Below are 19,372 nucleotides of genomic sequence, written 5' to 3' on the forward strand. Positions count from 1 at the left end.
TCGTTTCCTGTTTTTTTACATTGATTACCAACTGTTACCGTAACTTTTATTTGGGATTTTATTAATCAGTAGGAAAAGCATTGGGCTTTTACCTTCTTTAATCTCCTAATATTTCGAGTACTCCCTCTAAAGTTGGCATTTAAATGAAGAGAATGAGGTTCACTTCCTTTAGGTTGATGGTTTCAAGATTTGTTTGATTTTGTACCCCAGATAGATAGTATCTAGATAGATAGGGATAGCTATCTAGAAATTTTACACATGTACGAATATTCAGTATTGTCATAAAACACTAATTTTTCTCGGGTGAGATGAAAAAGAAGTACCTAGAACTAGCTCTAACGTCTTCCCACACACACACAGTACCGGGCCAGTTTACATGCATACTGTTTATTTGGTGTTTTTTCAGTTTATTTATTTTGAGAGAGAGACAGGGAGAGAGCCAGCAGGGGAGGGGCAGAGAGGAAGAGACAGAATCCCAAGCGGGCTCCGCACTGTCAGATCCATGAGATTGTGACCTGAGCCAAAACCAAGATTCAGACACTTAACCGACTGAGCCACCCAGGCACCCCCTACATGTCTGCTGTTTTGGAGACCAGAATTCTTTCACCACAGGGGCGCCCGGGTGGCTCAGTTGGTTAAGCATCCGACTTCAGGTCAGATCATGATCTCACAGTTTGTGAGTTCGAGTCCCGTGTCGGGCTCTGTGCTGACGGCTCGGAGCCTGGAGCCTGCTTCGGATTCTGTGCCTCCCTCTCTCTCTCTGCCCCTCCTTTACTTGTGCTCTATTTCTCTCTCAAGAATAAATAAACATAAAAAAAATTTTTTTAAAGAATTCACACACAGTGACACATGGGATTACAACAACTTTGTAAATAATGGCTTACATGTCAAAGTTTGCCTTTTCTTTTCAGTTCCTACAGACTGAATAAAGGTCATCCCTACAATATTATTTTCGCTCACTTGCTTTCTGATGTGTTTTCATGAGCAGGAGAGGGGGATTAGGTTCTAGTGAACAATCTGTCGGTAGCATAACTGCAAGTGGAAGGCCCAGGGGAAAGCGCCAGGGCGCTTGGAAAAGAGATACTCATGGCCGTAGGTGACATCTAGGAGGCCACCCCACTTTTCCAATTCTGGAGTGCTCAGTCTAACTCTTAGCATACGTACAACGCAAGCGTTAAAATGTGTTTATTAGTTTCTCCTTAACCTCAGTGTGTTTAAGGTCTGCACCACAGCAGAAGCTTCTGTGCTCTACGCAAAAGGATCTCGCCGTCCGAAGGGAGAGACTCCTGGAGGGCCAGGCTCCGACGTTTCCATCAGTTACATCATCGACGGGAAAGATGGTGTGTTCGCAGGGCACTTTTCTGCACTGAAGACACTCAGTGATTGAGAAGCTGGTTTTCCTTAGTACTTCATTCTTCACCTGGATTTTTAGGGCTTAAAGCCAGTGTCAATAGTTGTGGCAAAAGAGGAACTGAAACACGGGCATCCTGTAAATCCTTCTTTCAGGTAAGAGCTGTTGATGTTCACCTGTGTAATAGATGGCATCTTCTCTCTCAACAGTGAACCTCCAATTCTTATCATTCCTTTTAGCAAAGGAAGATTATTCCCCCACCTCAAAGAGAACAGCTTTCTATTTTTTCAGATTATATGAATAATACACGTTCGTTGTGAAGAATTAAAACATGTAAAAATAAAAAGGCAAGCTCATCTGGAGTCGCGCCATCCTGGCACAGCCACTGTGGCGCTTTGTAAGGTACCGACTTGGCTAACCTGAACCACATTCCCCAGAATTCCGTTCCCAGTCAGGGTGAGCCACAAATTCTTGTGCAAGATCTGGGGGGCCCAGATGAGGCGGTAGCCATTTAGTAGCTCACCACGTTGCTTAGCCAGAAGCCCACCTCCTGGTGTGAATCCGCATCTGGGCTGCAACTGTCCCAGCTGCCCCCGGATGTTCAGCATCTCCGTTCGAGGTCTCCCTGCCCGTCCTCTGGGCTTCCAGTTCCCGCACGAGACAGACAATGTGCCTCACAGAGACTGCTCTGCCACTTCCTAGGGCTGCGTAAGGTCAACCCCCCAGAAAAAATCCCCTTTACGTGTTAATAATGACGGACATTAAGAACATTTTCGTAGTTATTTGGACAGCATATTAGCATTTCTGTTAGGAGGAAAAATAAAACGTTCAAGGAAGAACCCTACAATAATCTAACTTCAGTACACTGTTTTAAAGATGTGGAAAATGAAGCCTAGAAGAGAAAGGGGCTGTTTTTTAACCTGGTTTTGAACTTGGCTTTCCTACTGCTCACCAACCACCTTCCAAACTCTACTGAATGTGGTGGTTTCTTTTCCGCAGTGAGGAAAAAAAAATCAATGCCTGGGCTACCTTTTCTAGACCAGCATTTCTTCAGCTAGGAGTTCTGGCTGCCAGGGTCTCTTCAATACCATTATGTACTTACTCATATATTACTCAAACTGAGTGAGAAAATACAAACCCTGTTAAAAGGGTCACCCTTTGTGACACCAGAGGCAGGCTCTCCAGCCCTAATGAACAGAATATTCCCGCAGAAACACACGATTTCCTTCTCTGATTGATGCAAAATCAGTCCACATAGACAGCTCTGAAAACTACTTGGGAATTGTCCATGTGGCATCGTTTTAGGAAAAGCAGATTTCTGTACCATACAAATAAAAAGATGAGTCAGGAGCTACAGCATCTAGTGTGGGCAGGGGCCAGATGGGAAAGAGGCAAAATGCAAAACACCAAGCTGCAATGGGTGTCTTACTGTACTTTAGTTTCAAAGTGAAAAGTGGAGATAATTTAGTTCTGTGATCACAGGACTCTGCACTGGCAGATCTGCAACTGCTAATTATAAAATTTGAAACATAAATAATGTTAGAAATCATCCTTGTAAAGCACTTCTAGGGTTGCATAATTGTAAAGTCCCTAGTTCTTTGATTTTTGAAGCCACAGATGGGCTGACTAAAGGCAGGCGATTCCACGGAAAGCAGCGGGTGCCTCTCTGTGCTCGGGGCACTGGCTCAGCACCACTGGGAGGAGAAAGGTGATTGAGACGCAGCCCCTGTTCTCAGTGGAGGATTAACATTGACCTAAACACAGAATGTAATAAGGGTTAAAGAATAGACATGGGAGGGGAAGGGTCTCCTGAGGAGAGAGCATTTGAGCTGAGCCTTGATGTATGTGGATAGGCAGACATGGTGGGAAATGATAAAAACCATACTCTCTAAAATATTGAGTACCGAGGTGCCTGGGTGGCTCCGTCAGTCTAGCGTCTAACTCTTGATTTCGGCTCAGGTCATGATCTCACAGTTTGTGGGGATCAGGCCCCACATCAGACTCTGTGCTGACAGCGCAGAGCCTGCTTGGGATTCTCTCTCTCCCTCTCTCAGTAAATAAACTTTAAAAACAATAAAAATAAAAAAATATAGAGTACCTTAATCTGGATGTGGGCAGGGTGACTTTATTTAAAAGGATGCTTAAAAAATGACTAAAAAGCTTTCTCCCAGATCCCAGAATCCTCAAGATCAGCTTTTTTTTTTTTTAATGTTTATTTTTGAGAGAGAGAGAGAGCAAGCAGGGGAGGGGCAGAGAGACATGGAGACAGGCTCCACACCATCAGCACAGAGCCCAACATGGGATCCGAACCCTCGCCCCAAGATCAGCTTTTTTTTTTTTTAATTTTTTAACAATTTTATTTATTATTTTTGAGAGACAAGAGTGTGGGCGGGGGAGGAGCAGAGAGAAAGAGGGAGACCCAAAAAATGAAGCAGGCTCCAGGCTCTGAGCTGTCAGCACAGAGCCCGACGTGGGGCTCGAACTCATGAGCCATGAGATCATGACCTGAGCCAAAGTCGGACGCTCAACTGACTGAGCCACCCAGGTGCCCCCCGAGGTCAGCTTTTAAATGAAAGCTCAGTGTTCACTTAAAGCTTCAATAAAATTCAGCAACAAAATAGAGCTTAAGCCGTGACATTTTAGAAGGCACTCAGATTCTATCAGGATAGAAACATGTGACAACAAAACAGAAATAATTGATAACCATTTTTCTCATCCTTAAGTTGAACACGGTGACTTCTGAGAGGAAACAGATGGTAGAATGTTTTATGAACATTTTCACCTGATCCAGTCTTTACATGACTGGGAACAATCTGGAATAGCAGGAGGGGCCACGGCTCCTTGGTTTCAAACCCACACCACGACTCACCAAGCTGTGAGACTCTAGAAAACATTGTGCCTGAGCTGAGATAACTACTATCAAGAGGATCAAATTATTGTGAAAATAACCTATTTTAACTTGTAAGTCAGGGCTATGTAAAGCTATCTTACTGCAGGTCAGCCCCTTCAAGACTTGCCGTGAGTATTTTTAGGTCTAAGAAGGAAGTTTTTTGGCTGAAGAACAACAGAATGACCTTTGGTGAGATTATTAGGATCCCTAAAAATGAGTAGTGTCATGCAATTAAAACCAACACCAACTAGAGATTTTAATCCCAAAAGCTACAGGTTAGATTATGGTCATGATAGAAAAAGAAAAGAGTAGGACTCGAATTTTGCCAGTAGCTCTGTGACTCTGGCAAATAATTAATCCCCACACCTCAGTTTCCTCACCTTTGAAGCACCTGTAAGATGTTTTTCTACTCCAGGGATTATGAAAAAAGAACACAGCATATATGGGTCTTTTGAGCTTATAAATTGAAAATGCAAAATAAAGGTATTATAGGGCACAGTCTCATAAAAATTAGGATTCCACAAAGCTCCCACTTCAGAAATAGAAGAGGTCATTCAAAATTAATTTACCACAAGAGGATGGCTTCACTTCCCCGCTACTTAGGAATGCTGTTAAGATGTGAAAACGATGAATGTTTTATTTTTTTATTTTTTTTAAATATAATTTATTATCAGGTTAGCTAACATACAGTGTATACAGTGTGCTCTTGGCTTTGGGAGTAGATTCCCATGATTCATCGCTTACATACAACACTCAGTGCTCATCCCAACAAGTGCCCTCCTCAATGCCCATCACCCATCTCCCCCTCTCCCCACACCCCCACCCCATCAACCCTCAGTTTGTTCTCTGTATTTTAAGAGTCTCTTATGGTTTGTCTCCCTCCCTCTCTAAACTGTTTTTCCCCTTCCCTTTCCCCATGGTCTTAAGTTTCTCAAATTTCACATGAGTGAAAACATGATATCTGTCTTTCTCTGACTTATTTCACTCAGCATAATATCCTCCAGTTCCATCCACATTGTTGCAAATGGCAAGATTTCATTCTTTCTCATTGCCAAGTAGTATTCCATTGTATATATAAACCACGTCTTCTTTATCCATTCATCAGTTGATGGACATTCGGGCTCTTTCCATTCCTCAAAAAACTAAAAGCAGAACTACCCTACAACCCAGTAATAGCACTACCAGGAATTTATCCAAAGGATACAGGAGTGCTGATTCATAGGGGCACTTGTACCCCCAATGTTTACAGCAGCGCTTTCAACAACAGCCACATTATGACGAATGTTTTAAACATTAAACCAGTCCCAGAATCTACCTTAAGGCAAAAGTTTCACTCTGAGGGAAGGAGTTGCTAGCTGTTGGCACAAACACCAGCTTTCTCTTCCTTGCCTCTCTGCAGTGAGGTGTGGCCATGTTAGCTAAAGGAGCATGAGTGGAAATGATAATGTGCTATTTCCAGATCACAGCTTTGATAAAAGCTTTCCCTTTTCTACTGACTGGGATATAAATACCTGTAAGGCCTTAGGACAGCCCTTCTCCAACAGGGTTCCTGTGCCATCAGGTTTTCACTGTATGCGATGAATGTGAAAATTGTCACCCGAACTGATTTCCTGAAACTTCTTTCTCTAGAGAACTCAGGGAAAGGCTGCTCTAGAGGATGACAGGGCTGAATGATCACAGGAAGCTGGGTCCCTGAGTAACTATGGAGAAATCCTAACATAAAGGAGAAATTAATGGGTCATGATAAATTTTGAGGTCTATTAGTTTCAGTAGCTAACATTACTCCAACAACAGATCACCCTCAACTGACTCCCTTAATGCAAATCTGTTGTTTACACCCACCCCCCTTTCAGTGATAAGGCACACAAATTGAATATTCATGCTTGTGTTTTCCTCCACACAGTACAAATGGTTTATGTAATTCTAATACAGTGGTGATTTTATGGCCAACACAAAGTGTAACTCTTAAGTTTTAATGAAAAAGAAAGTTAATTACAAATTCAATTACAATTTCAAGGAAAAAGATGTATCTATATGCCAACTTTACATACATACATACAGAAAAACTGGACTTTGAAGCACTAACATTTCAAAGTGTTCAAAGTGTTCACCCACTCTACACAAACCGAGTATTGGGTTACTGCCACTGATTTTAAAAATAGCAAGTGGATACGCTTTTCAGATGCAGAGCGTTGTCTTACATTTGTACCACTCACCACGGCTGTTACCATTCTTAGCACCTGGGGTCACCAGGATATAATCCAAAGCAAACTAGCCTAGAATTTTAGGGAAAAACACTTTTTAGGAACTTCATTACCTATTGTTTCCTTTCCTAAGAAGAAGCTGTCCCCACGCGCATGATTCTGAACAGCATGTTGATGTTGTTGCTTCGAATCGCATCCCGACAAGCAGTGATCACCTGGTTCTTTGGTTTTCCGACTGTGTGGGATGAAACATCCAATCAGTACAATCCAAAAGATCATTCAAAGTGACATTATAAATCAGAGGCCAGCTTTAAAACAGCATAAAACCAGGGAGAAAAGAGATATATGGTGTGCAAATTTAACTGATTTATCTTACCACTCCCTAAAAAAGGTATCTTTGTGAGGGAATTTATCACAAACCACACCTACAGACCATCTACAACCTAGAAATGAAGTCAGTTCTATAGAAAAGAATCAAAGCTTCTATCTACCTAGCAAAGGTTATTTCTAAAAGGAGGTCAAAGCACTGACCCAAACAGCAGATTTCAGGTCTAAATCTCTGGCTATATTTCGGCTGCTTTTGGTTTATTCTATTACTCTTTGTCTAAATTTTAAGTTGGATACTTAGCTCATTAATTTTCAGCCTCCCTTTTTAAAAAAATAGGTATATTTGAGGTTTTCCTTTGGGGTATATGTCGCTAGGTTTTTCTTGGAAGACACAGCAAGACCTAAGAAAAGGCGCTGAAAGTTTTCCTGCCTCTGAAGTCTGCAGACTGACTAAAGCCAAACAGGCCAGCCAAGGTCAAGTGGCTTCCACTGAGCTGAGTGTTACAGGTGTGCCGCTCTCGGCCCCAATATGAATTCTTGAAGCCACCACTACCTCTAATGGTTCTCACCCCAAAATCACAGACTACTTAGGGTGCTACAAAAAGAGACTTACCCCGCAAACGACCTGCTCTTTGAATGGCCTGATTTACTGCTTTGAGGTTCCCCAGTAGCTCTGTGTGATTGTTACAGCGAATTTTGTATCCATTTAGCAAGTCTTTATTAAGGTCGTACAGTTCCATGTAGCGATTCTTCATGGTTTTCCTGTGTAAATCAACATCAGTGTATGAACCTCATCGTACCCCGATATGGCAGGCTTACATGAGAAAACCTGTAAACTTCTTACGTACATAAAGACACCAATTTTTTTAGCTTTGAAATGTTTGCTTTGACAACATTGAGAAAGTTTCCATCAACATATTCTATTTCCTCCAAATAAATGGAACACAAATGGCCTTTCTTGTTTATTGGTCCACGGTTTGTTTGAATTTAGGAACCAACAATTAATAAACGCCCTCTGGGTGGGTGAATAAAGAAAAGTAGGCAAGGCAGTAAGCTGGCTTCACAGTTTCTGATTAATATTCATTGGGCAAAAGTGACCTTATTCTTAGTATTTTTAGACAACTGGTAAATTCAACTTCAAATTTCATCAAGGTTTTAAAAACAAAGGCATAAAGGGGTGCCTGGGTGGCTCAGTTAAGTGTCCGACTTCGGCTCAGGTCATGAGCTGGTTCGTGAGTTCAAGCCCCGCATCGGGCTCTGTGCTGGCAGCTCAGAGCCTAGAACTGCTTCAGATTCTGTCTCCCTCTCTCTCTCCCCTCCCCCACTTGTGCTGTCTCTCTCTCTCTCTCAAAAATAAATAAACATTAAGTAAAATAAACTAAAAACAAAGGCATAATATTAAAACCACAATGAGATATTACTACACAATGAAAATGATTAAAATAAACTGATAAAGCCAAATGCTGATAAGGATGTGGAATGACTAGAACTCTCCCGCACTGCTGATGGGAATGCAAAATGTACAGCTACTTTGTGAAATGACTGCGAAGTTTCTTAGGAAGTTAAACATACACTTACCAAATGACCCAGAAATACCATTATCAAGTATTTAGCCAAAATAAATGAAAACATGTCTATAAAAAAACTGTATGCAAATGTTTGTAGTAGCTTTATTCACAATCACTGAAATATGGAACAACTCAAATGTCTATTAATTGGTGAGTGGATAAACAAAATATGGTATATCCATTCAGTGGAACAGTACTATGCCCAGCAATAAAAAAAGAACAAATTACTGACACATGCAACAACATGGATCCATCTCAAAGGCATTAAGGTAAGTGGAAGAAGCCAGGCTCAAAAGGCCTATACTATATGATTCCATTTATGTGACATTTTGGAAAAGATAAAAACCACAGGGAGAAAAATCAGATCAGTGATGGCCAGGGACTAGAGGTTAGGAGAGATACTGATGCAGAGAGACAAAAGGGCGATGGAAATATTCTACATCTTGACTGTGGTAGCAGCAACACGGTTATACGTGTTTCTCAAAATTTACTGAACTGTAAACCTTAAAAGGGTGAATTTTCTGCGTGGATAAATTATATATCAACTAAATTGGCTTTAAAAAATAAAACAGATACATCTGAGAGCCTCTAAATGAAATATAAATAATTCAGGAAAAATGGAATTTAGAGGTTGGTGGTCACTTTCCTCCATTTTAGCAGTCAAATGCCTAAGGCCAACAATAGCTCTCTGACTGAAAAAGAAAAAAAAAAAGCCAGAGACAGAGTTAAACAGGGGCCCTAGAAGTAGCTGGCCAGAAAAAGCAGAAACCTAATATACCTCAAAGAATATAATGGGAAGAAAACAAATTACAAAGAGGCAAACCAGTCTCGATTTACAAAGGATGCAATTTTACATCTGGAAAAACTGTAACATAATTTGGTAAAGTAGTAGATTACCAAATCAATATACAAAAATCAGCAGTGTTCATATACTCAAAAAACAAAAACAAAAATATAGGGGCACCTGGGTGGCTCATCAGTTAAGTGTCCAACTTGGGCTCAGGTCATGATCTCAGGTTCATGAGTTTGAGCCCTGCATCAGGCTCTGCACTCTCACCACAGAGCCTGCTTCAGATCCTTGTCAACCAGTCTCCCTCCCTCCCCCCCCCCCGCCCCTCCCTTGCTTGCTCTCTCTTCTCTCTCTCTCAAAAATAAACACTAAAAAAAAACAACAAGATATAATGTGGAAGAAAGATCCTATTTACAACTGCAAAAATAAAATAGGCACAAACTTAACAAGGAAGTCTGATACCTATACGAAAGACCTACAACATGACTTGAACACATAAAGACAGAGCGTGCTCTTAGTAAGACTGAACATCCTTGTAACAACGTCAGATCAAGTTAATAAACTTAACATGATCCCAGTAAAAACACTTATCTTTTTTTTCTGGAGCTAAAAAACCTGGTGATAAAGTTCACTGGAAAAGACAAGCACAAGCAGCCAGGAAAACCATGAAAAGGAAGAGCAACCTAGCCATACCAGGTAACATACAAAGCACTTCCCATACAAAGTAAGGAAAAGAATGGCACTCCCAAATGAAGAGCAAGACAGACCAAGAAAACTGGATAGGAAATCCAGAAATAGACCCAAGTGCATGTGGAAACATGATGCATGATAAAGGTATCTCAAATCAGTGGGAAAGGGACTTTTAAAGGAGGCGTATTGAAACAGCGCAGAAAAAGAGAAAACTGAACTTATCACTGTTATGCTGAAAACCAGGATAAACTCCAACTGAAACAGAGATTTAAATGTAAAAGAGGAAAACATACAGGTATTAAAAAAAATAGGTTAATTACTCTGAATTCGGTGTAGAAGTTTAAGGAAAAGACTAGCCAATTTGACTACATAAAATTTTCTTAAAACTTCTACGTGGCAAAACCAAAAATAAATTTTATTTTATTTTTTAAATAATATCCTTTATTTTAACCAGGGCACTTACATATTTTTTTTCTGAGTTGTTTTTTTTTTAATGTTTAGTTTTGGGAGAGAGAGACAGCTTGAGTGGGGAGAGGCAGAGAGAGGGAGACACAGAATCCGAAGCAGGCTCCAGGCTCTGAGCTGTCCGCACAAAGCCCAACGTGGGGCTTGAACTCACGAACCATGAGATCATGACCTGAGCTGAAGCTGGACGCTTAACCCACTGAGCCAGCCACCCAGGCTCCCTAAAAATAAATTGTTAAAAATCTAATAAGCAAAGGACAAATACAAATGAAAACCTGGGGGAAAATATGCATTTCTTATCACAGATAAAGGATTAATAAACCTAATACATAAACAGACAAGATAAACAGTTCACACACAAAAAGAAAAGCCAATGGCCCTTAAAACAATGAAAAGATGCTCAACACTGCTCGCAATAAAACAAATGAAAATTAAAACCACAATGAGACCACTTCTCACCCACTGAACTGGTAAAAACCCAAGAGTGTGCCAACATACTCCATTGGCAAGGCTGAAGAGAAACAGGCACTCTCATACATTACTTCTGAGAATGCAAAATGACAGAACACCTAATGGAAGAGAATTTGGCAATATCTTGCAAAATTCTGTACGCGTTTATCATTTATCCTGGCAATTCCATTTCAGGACTTGTTCCCAAAGGTATCTCGGCAAAAATATGAAAAGATAATATAACAAAGCTATGCGCTGCAACATTATCCATAAGAGCAAAAGAGCAATCCAAATGGAGGGAACTGGCTGAACAAACACCCAGAGCATGAGTGCTGTGCAGCCGTAAATACAATGAATAGTATTTGTGTGTGTGACTATGCAGTGAGCACCATATTTTTAATTGTAAAACACCAGGCGGGAAAGAGTAACATGCTATGATCTATCTATAGAGTCAGAAGATGAGTGTGTGTGTGTGTGTGTGTGTGTGTGTGTGTGTGTGTGTGTATTCAAATTTTGACTGGTTATTTATAGTGAAAAGGAGGGAATAGGATGAAGGTGACAGGAATGAGAAGTTGGACACTTTTTTTAAATTTGTTAAATGTTTTTATTTTTGAGAGAGAGAGAAACAGAGCACAAGTAGGGGAGGGGCAGAGAGAGGGAGACACCAAATCCAAAGCAGGCTCCACGCTCTGAGCTGTCAGCACAGAGCCTGATGCGGGGCTCAAACTCGTGAACCGCAAGATCATGACCTGAGCCAAAGTCAGACCCTGAGCCAACTGAGAAAAGTTAGACTCTTCTGCATATTGTTTTATAGAGCTGACTCTATATAAAAGTTTTAATAAATGTGTCATAAAATTAAACCCAAAAGAAAAAAAATGCCAATTCTCCCAAGACCAAAAGCAAAATGAACCAAATGAACCTAACTGTAGATAAATTTGTGGCATAACCAAAAAGGGGGGAAGTATTTCAGATACAATAACTTGACTAAAAATCCCTACTGGAATATACTCTAAAGACACAAAAAAAAACTAGAAAAAAAAGTTTTTACTGTTTTCAGCACTCATATTGTTGATGTTGATACTATTCATCAGTCACACTGGTATTAAACTAGCAAACAGTCACGTTGATACTGGTTAGAACCAAGACTTTTCAATGTGAGAAAGAAGAGATATACTTTAAAATAAACTAAGAGCCCGCATTCATAAATCTGAAATGGAAATAGAATGAACTCATGATAGTCTCACAATAAAAATATATACATTTCCTGGTTCTACCCATTGAAAAGTCCAGAAACAGTAACCGCCCAGAGGCAATGGGCACCTCTCATGCACAGACTATAATCTCTAAATACCAATTCCCACTAAAAGTAACCAAGACTCCTTAAAGAAATGGCTGCTTCCAGATTCAGAAAGATGTACCAGATAAGCCTAAAATATTTTGTACAAGAAAACAAGGACCTAACAGAAAAATTGGCTATGTCCAAAGGTAGCTGTAGCCAACCTGAAAAGGTTTCCAGTGGCCTAAGACAGGACAATTTGGCCATTATACAGAGTAACTAAAATGGACTGAGCACGTTAAATATGTTAAAATATATGAGTTTATAAGGATTTAAAAATTTCACTGGTTAGCACAGAGATGCTAGAGAACCAACTCATTAGCTTAAAGCTGATAAATAATCCTTACAAACTGTACCTCAGGGAGCAAAATAATCATTAATTCGTAAGGGAATGTTATGCTTCATAGAAGTATTTTGCTAAAAATGAAGAAAAAAATAACAGAATTAGAATATCACTGTTTTGCAAACTCCTAAAGAAATAATGGATCTACGTAATGATCATCAACGACTGGCAACAGAATAGAAAGAGACAACCAGGCATTATATGCTCCCACGTAGAAGTACACAACACCACTTATGAACTATTCTTGCCAAAAAGTTGAACCTGAGTCTAACCAACCCTCTGCATCTAACTACCATTTTGACAGAAATCCAGGGGACAAGAATACTACTAAACATTATCACAAGGATGCAATCAGCAAAATCCAAAATGGGACACCACAAAAGAGGGAGAGGGCTGGGAAAAAGAATAAAAAAGAATAAGCAACATGTGGATTACAAGAGACTTAATTTTTTTTAATTTTTTTAATGTTTGTTTTTGAGAGGCAGAGAGAGACAGAGCGTGAGTGGGGGAGGGGCAGAGAGAGACAGAAACACAGAATCTGAAGCAGGCTCCAGGCTCTGAACTGTCAGCACAGAGCCCGATGCAGGGCTCGAACCCACAAACCCCAAGATCACAACCTGAGCCAAAGTCAGACACTTAACCGACTGAGCCACCCAGGTGCCCCTAAAAGAGACTTAATCTTTGGTCTTTGCTTGAACAAACCAATTTAAAACATACACACACGCGCACGCGCGCTCACGTGCGACAACTGGGGAAATTAAACACTGACTAGGTTATTTTGTGATATTAAGAAATTATTTTACAGGGTGCTTGGGTGGCTCAGTCAGTTAAGCATCCAACTTCGGCTCAGGTCATGACCTCATGGCCTGTGAGTTGGAGCCCCGCATCTGGCTCTCTCTCAGAAATAAATAAAACATTAAAACAAAATAAAACAAGAAAAAAGAAATTATTTTACACTTTTCTAAATGTGATAATGGTATTGTGGTTAGTGTTTTTCAAAGGCTCACTGTCTGAAATATTTATGGCCGAAAGGATATGATGTCTGGAATTGGCTTCAAGATAGTCCAGTGCGTGGGAGAGGAAGAAGGTGAGCGCGGCGATAAAGCAGGATGGGCCAGGGGGTGACCAGGACTGAAGCCAGGTGGCGGGGGTATAGGAAATCACTGTATTACCTCACCTACTTTTGTATGTGTCTGAAACTTTCAACAATGTTCATTCTTTCAAAATCACTTACTTCTGAGCAACACCATGTTAACGTATGCCGATAATTCAGGCCTTTCAGGAAAAAGCCTAAGCGGCACCCTGGGTGAACCCTTGCCTCGAAAGTACACAAACTTCATCCATCCCTGGTGTCTTTCTTACTCTATCTACCTCAGTACTTTTAGTGCCGAGACAAATTCTGCAAGAAGCTAGACCTGCACATCTTTGTGGGTTTTTTTTTAACTGTTTTATTGTAAAATGTAAAACACATTCGGAATAGTTCACACAACAAATGTTTGTTAACCAGGTCCAGAAACAGAACATTGCCACAACCCGGAAGCTTCCCAGTGGGCTCTTTCTGAACACAGTCCCTCCTTCCCTGACAGAAAATACTGTCTTATGTGGTAATGTCTTCGCTACGTTTCCTTACATCTTCTTCACCTATGTATGCTTCCCACATGATACACTTTTTAGTGTCGTCTGTTTCCAAAGTACATAAAAGGAAGCATTTTGTACACGTTCTTTTGAATCTGACTTCTTTCAATTTCCCTTATGCCTGTAAGATTTGTCCACGTTGTCATATGTCATGGAGACAGATGTCATATTTCATGGTACGACTATATTATAATTTAGCCATCACATCGTTGATGGTACTTTGTGGACTGTTTCCACTTTGGGATTCTTATGAGCAATGCCTCAGGAACATTCTCGTACAAACATCCTGGTGTATATGCGCAGAAGTGTTTCTAGGTTATAAACCGGGAGTAGAATTCCTGGGTCACAGGGAATATATATATTCAACTTCACTGATGATGCCAAGTTATTTTTCAAAGTCACTGTACCAATGTGCACTCCTACCAGCAGCACTTGAGAGCTGTTACTCCGTATTGCTGACATTTTTAAACTCGCACCTGTCAGGTAAATACTCACATGTCCCTCATCAGACGCGCATCCTCAGCTCGGACCAGCAAACTTCGAATCAGGTTAGAATTATCGGCCATCTCCGCACTGAGCTTCTGATGCACTGAATGATATTCATCCACCTGGAGACCACGAACACTCAGGAATGAAAAAGACCTCACAGACTCCTTGAAAATTAGTCAGATTGAGAAGACACTATCTGCCACACACAGAGGCAGATACCTCTCTACCCTGTTCACCTACACCATCTTGACTCTCCCCCACGGTTTCACCTCACCAATGAATTATCAGTCTATACCACCTCCCGCACTCAAGATGACACTCCATCTGGACCTCTCCACCGGGAGCCCTAGCAACATACATATTAACATTTGAGAGATCTGGGGTGAGAATGCGGTTATAACTGAGGACCAGTCACTATCCTTTTTTCTTTTTTTTCTTTTGGATTTGGGTTGTTGGAAAGCACTAAACCAAAGAGCAAGGTGAATACAAGAGATAAGATGAGTGGCTAGCAAAGGAAAAGGTTAATATGACGTTTGTTTAACTGTAAACCAAACAAAGAAAGCAGGGTGGTCAGGAGCTAAACCCCTTTATAAAAGAAACCCTTTAACTAGTGGGCCCTCTCAAACTAATTCAACTGTAACAATTTTCAAAAATTCTTTAGAACATGGCTATCCAGGGGCACCTGGGTGGCTCAGTCGGTTAAGCGTCCGACTTCAGCTCAGGTCATGATCTCGCAGTCCGTGAGTTCGAGCCCCGCGTCGGGCTCTGTGCTGACAGCTCAGAGCCTGGAGCCTGTTTCAGATTCTGTGTCTCCCTCTCTCTCTGGCCCTCCCCCATTCATGCTCTGTCTATCTCAAAAATAAATAAACGTTTTAAAAAAAAAAAAGAACATGGCTATCCTGTAACATACACACATTTGTGGTATCTCTCATCTTCCGAGACACATTTCAAATGTCATGGGACTACCACGTTCTCACAAATGCAGCCGCCGGGTGCCCTCACCTTAATTAGCACCTTTCGTAACTCCTCAAAGTAAACCGGGAAATCTGCTTCTACCTGAAGGTCTTCAATAGCAAAAAATGATGCCATCGACTGGATGATGTCACCAGCCAAGTCGATATCATCAGTATTTACGGTGATCTATCCAGGGGAAAATAAGAGACAAGCTTAGCATCTTCAGATATTAAAGAGAAACTTAGCTAAAACACTACCTGAATTTCCCCATATTCAACACATTTATTGAACCTAAATTTATATGTGGTGATGAATCAGATAGGTGTTAGCCCTGAAGGAAATCATAAATTTTAGCAGCAGGCTAAAAGATCAATCCTCTGGCCTTCTAATCTAAACAACAAAATCATTCAAATGTTGAAAATGTTTTTTGTTCACCTCCGTATCCCCAATCCTTCCCAAATTAGACAAGGAAGTGCTGAAGGGAAGGATGGAGGAAGACAGAAAACCACCTTCTAGATTATACCCCAGTGTCTAAAACGATTGACACTTTTAACACTAACAGACTACGTTGAAACATGCAGTTTTACAACCTTGGTATCGCCACCCACCTCACTTTGCACTGAATGGTAAACATTACACAGGAAATCTATGCCTGTGACAGTAAACGTTACCTCTCCACTAAGCTTGATTTTTATATACAGCTGGCCGCCATTCCGTAAGGACGTGAAACACACTTGAAATGGAGCATTTTGAATGTTAGTGTCTTCTGGTAACAGAAAGTTCTGGTTGAGCCATATAACAACCTTAAAAGTGAATAGGATGAAATGAACTTCCATTTTTAAAGTACAGTCATTCTTAAGAATTACCTTTCTTTCTAGATTTACTGCTTGTTTAAAAAACAATTATACTTCACACCCCCTCCCACCAAGAAACCACTAATCACACTCCTTTGTCCCACCTCATACATGATCTTAAGTAACATTCATAATTATGTTTGGCCCCACAGCATGCATGACTTTATAGCATTTTCAGTGTAGACATAATCTTATATGGATTGTAGAAACAACCGGGTATGGTGCTAAGCCTGTTTACACTGTAGCTCTTCTGTGGCTATACTCTTGATGATGTAGTCTGCTTAAAACTATTCCACTCTATCCTTTAAAAAAAAAGGTAAATGAAGTATGCATGCACACACACAGCACAGACACAGAGATACAGCCACATAAGTAAAAAATAAGTTTTAATATTCGTAACAATAATGGTGACCAGCAGCATGTAAAATGCAGCGGTATTCCTTCACCAGCTGAGGTTATATATAACCCTAATATAAAAGTGCATCCTAGCTCTGTAGTCTTAGTGGCCAAAACCAGAAGTTGACAATTCATCCGTTAAACACATTTATGTAACTTTTTGTCATAATAAGATCATCAGACTAAAACCAGGAAATAACCATCTTAAACTTATATAGCCTTCATTTATTATTTTTGAAAGATTTCAAATTAGGGAAGTAAAGGTCATGGGAACCCTGACCACATAAGAACCTAAGAATCTACATGACTAAAAAGCCTCCCTAAGATTTCCGGAGTCCGGCCGAGGTTAAAGGCCACTGGCATTAGTCCTTTACACTTTACAAGGTACTGTCACACCAAATATGTGATCTGCAGGGCCCCCTGTGAGGTGGGACTAGCCTCACTTAGAGATAAGGGAACTGAGGCTCAGACTGGTGAGGGCTGACAGCACTAAGAAAATCACTAAAATTTAACTAGTTAAGGTAGCATCTGAATCCAGAATGTTCTCAGCTCAAACTCCCACCCTCTTTCCAATTCGAAGCAGGTTCCTCCTGAAACACTGGGTCAGGACAAGTACACCAAGGCCATGACAGCAAAAAGACACCAATTAAAAGCTGGTAAGAATTTATCTGCAACTAAAGACTGCTCACGTAAATAAGGTGGTGTATTTTTTCAAAGTGAGAGAAGAGATTTTCGCAGTGTTTTGGTCACAGGTTACAAGCCAACACCAAACTCACCTGCCTCTTTCATGTCGTAATTACTGCTACCAAATAACTCATTCATGCAATTTCCCCTTCTAAGTAACATCCAAAGGATGCTGAAGGGGCAACAATATTGAAAGAAAAAAGTCAGACTCACCCTCTGTGCCCGTTCCGCAAGGATAAAGTTGACGTAGCTGAGTGGCTCGGTGGCAGAGTGGGGGGCAGTCAGCGCATACATGGAGAAGCGGGGGAGCTGTCTTGTCAATTCAAACACATGAAACTGGGTGCTGTGGTCAACCAAAGCAACACAAGATGAGAAATGTGCTGCATGGAATATTACTTCAAAATGCAAGGCCCAGATAACAACTATAAAATCACTAACTGGGTCATTGAGTTGTTATTCATGGGTTTTACTGAAGGGAAAAAAAACCCAAAAAACTTGACGATCAAGTACTACGGTGATGGGGTTTGGGATCAGAGACAACATGAGTCTTATACATATATACATACACGCACCAAGGGTTTAAAACACCCTAAAAGAAATATGAAATGGCTTTTATCTTCCACAAATGTAGCGATATTCCTTCACTAGCTGAGGTTATACATAACCCTAATATGAAAGCGCATCCTAACTCTGTAGTCTTAGTGGCCAAAACCAGAAGTTGAAAATTCATCAGTTAAACATATTTTTGTAACTTTTGTCGTTATAAGATCACCAAACTAAAACCAGGAAACAACCATCTTAAAGTTACAGAGCCTTCATTTTTCATCTTTGAAAGATTTCAAATTAGGGAAGAAAAGGTCATGGGAAATCTTGGTTAGGTGGGTAGAATCATCAAAATGGCACCCCCAAAATCCACGGCATGGTGGGAAATCCACCCATCTTGCCTCCCTCTAAGTGCTGGCCGGAAACAAAGGGTCACCTGCTTCTGTAACCCACGAAGGTTTTCAAGTGCAGATCCACAGGGACATCTTTGGGAGGTGTCACTGGGATGCGGATGGAGCTGGAAAGGCTGTGAATGCTGGGGTGTACCACGTGGCTTTCACCCAGGAAGATTCCCTCGGCAAAAATCAATACTGCTCGGATGATGGTGTCTGCCGGGAAGAGAGAAAACGGCAGTTCCAGAACCACTCCCAGGAGGCACAGGCGTCCACAGGTGCCAGCTCCAAGTAACTCCTTACCGTTAGAGGTGGAAATGCACAGTTCCACGTGAGCAGGCTGGGTCTCATGCCCCAAACTGACTGAGAGGGCGGTGTGCAGCTTGGTGTTGGCTGGGATGACGCCCCGGGGCCCATCAGCCTCGTTCAGTGGACTCAATTCAGCCTACGAAACATCCGACTTCTGACTCAGTCACCGAACAGTGAACTAATGTCAATTTTAAATCATATGGTTATTTGGCTTCAAAAACCAACTCCCTGGGGTGCCAGGGTGGCTCAATTGGTTAAGTGCCCAACTCTTGATCTGGGCTTAGGTCATGATCTCACACTTCGTGGGATCAAGGCCCCTATGGGGCTCTAAGCTGATAGTGCAGAGCCTACTTGAGATTCTCTCTCTCTCTCTCTCTCTCTCTCTCTCTCTCTCTGTGCTCCTCCCCCACTTGCATGCTCTCTCAAAACAAATAAATAAAAACTTTTAAAAAAAGACCAACTCCCAATCATCTGATATTAATCCCATTCTTTAGAATTCAGAGGACTCACCTCCTTGGCACTCCCTCACTCTACCCGGCCTCTTCCCAAGGAAAAATACCCCATCCTTTCCTGTGGGTAGGGCCCGCTGTTCCCCACCGTGCCTTTCACAAGTTTTTTTGGTGTTGTTCTTTTAAAGTAGCAAAACAAATTCACTTAGTGTAATAAATTCAAATACAGTCACACATGACAGGACAAATCAAA

General features: G+C 41.1%; 1 protein-coding gene across 2 annotated transcripts in view; it reads right to left on the reverse strand.

Moving 5' to 3' along the window:
• Positions 1-4,682: 4,682 nt before the first annotated feature.
• The window catches only part of BBS2 (Bardet-Biedl syndrome 2), a 33,499-nt gene continuing 18,809 nt past the window's right edge, over positions 4,683-19,372 (reverse strand). Inside the window, exons 10-18 of one of the 2 annotated variants that reach the window (XM_043599236.1) lie at positions 18,665-18,806; positions 18,406-18,577; positions 17,640-17,769; positions 16,164-16,295; positions 15,541-15,678; positions 14,545-14,657; positions 7,386-7,534; positions 6,559-6,680; positions 4,683-5,954 (exon numbers count right to left, since the gene is read on the reverse strand). In XM_043599236.1, the coding sequence (XP_043455171.1) occupies positions 6,574-6,680; positions 7,386-7,534; positions 14,545-14,657; positions 15,541-15,678; positions 16,164-16,295; positions 17,640-17,769; positions 18,406-18,577; positions 18,665-18,806 (1,083 nt within the window). In that variant the 3' untranslated portion in view covers positions 4,683-5,954; positions 6,559-6,573. Of the gene's footprint in view, positions 5,955-6,198; positions 6,681-7,385; positions 7,535-14,544; positions 14,658-15,540; positions 15,679-16,163; positions 16,296-17,639; positions 17,770-18,405; positions 18,578-18,664; positions 18,807-19,372 lie in introns of those variants that run through there. The other variant, XM_043599234.1, reaches the window with a different exon arrangement.

Source organism: Prionailurus bengalensis, chromosome E2, assembly GCF_016509475.1.
Source record: "Prionailurus bengalensis isolate Pbe53 chromosome E2, Fcat_Pben_1.1_paternal_pri, whole genome shotgun sequence".
Classification (NCBI taxonomy): domain Eukaryota; kingdom Metazoa; phylum Chordata; class Mammalia; order Carnivora; family Felidae; genus Prionailurus; species Prionailurus bengalensis.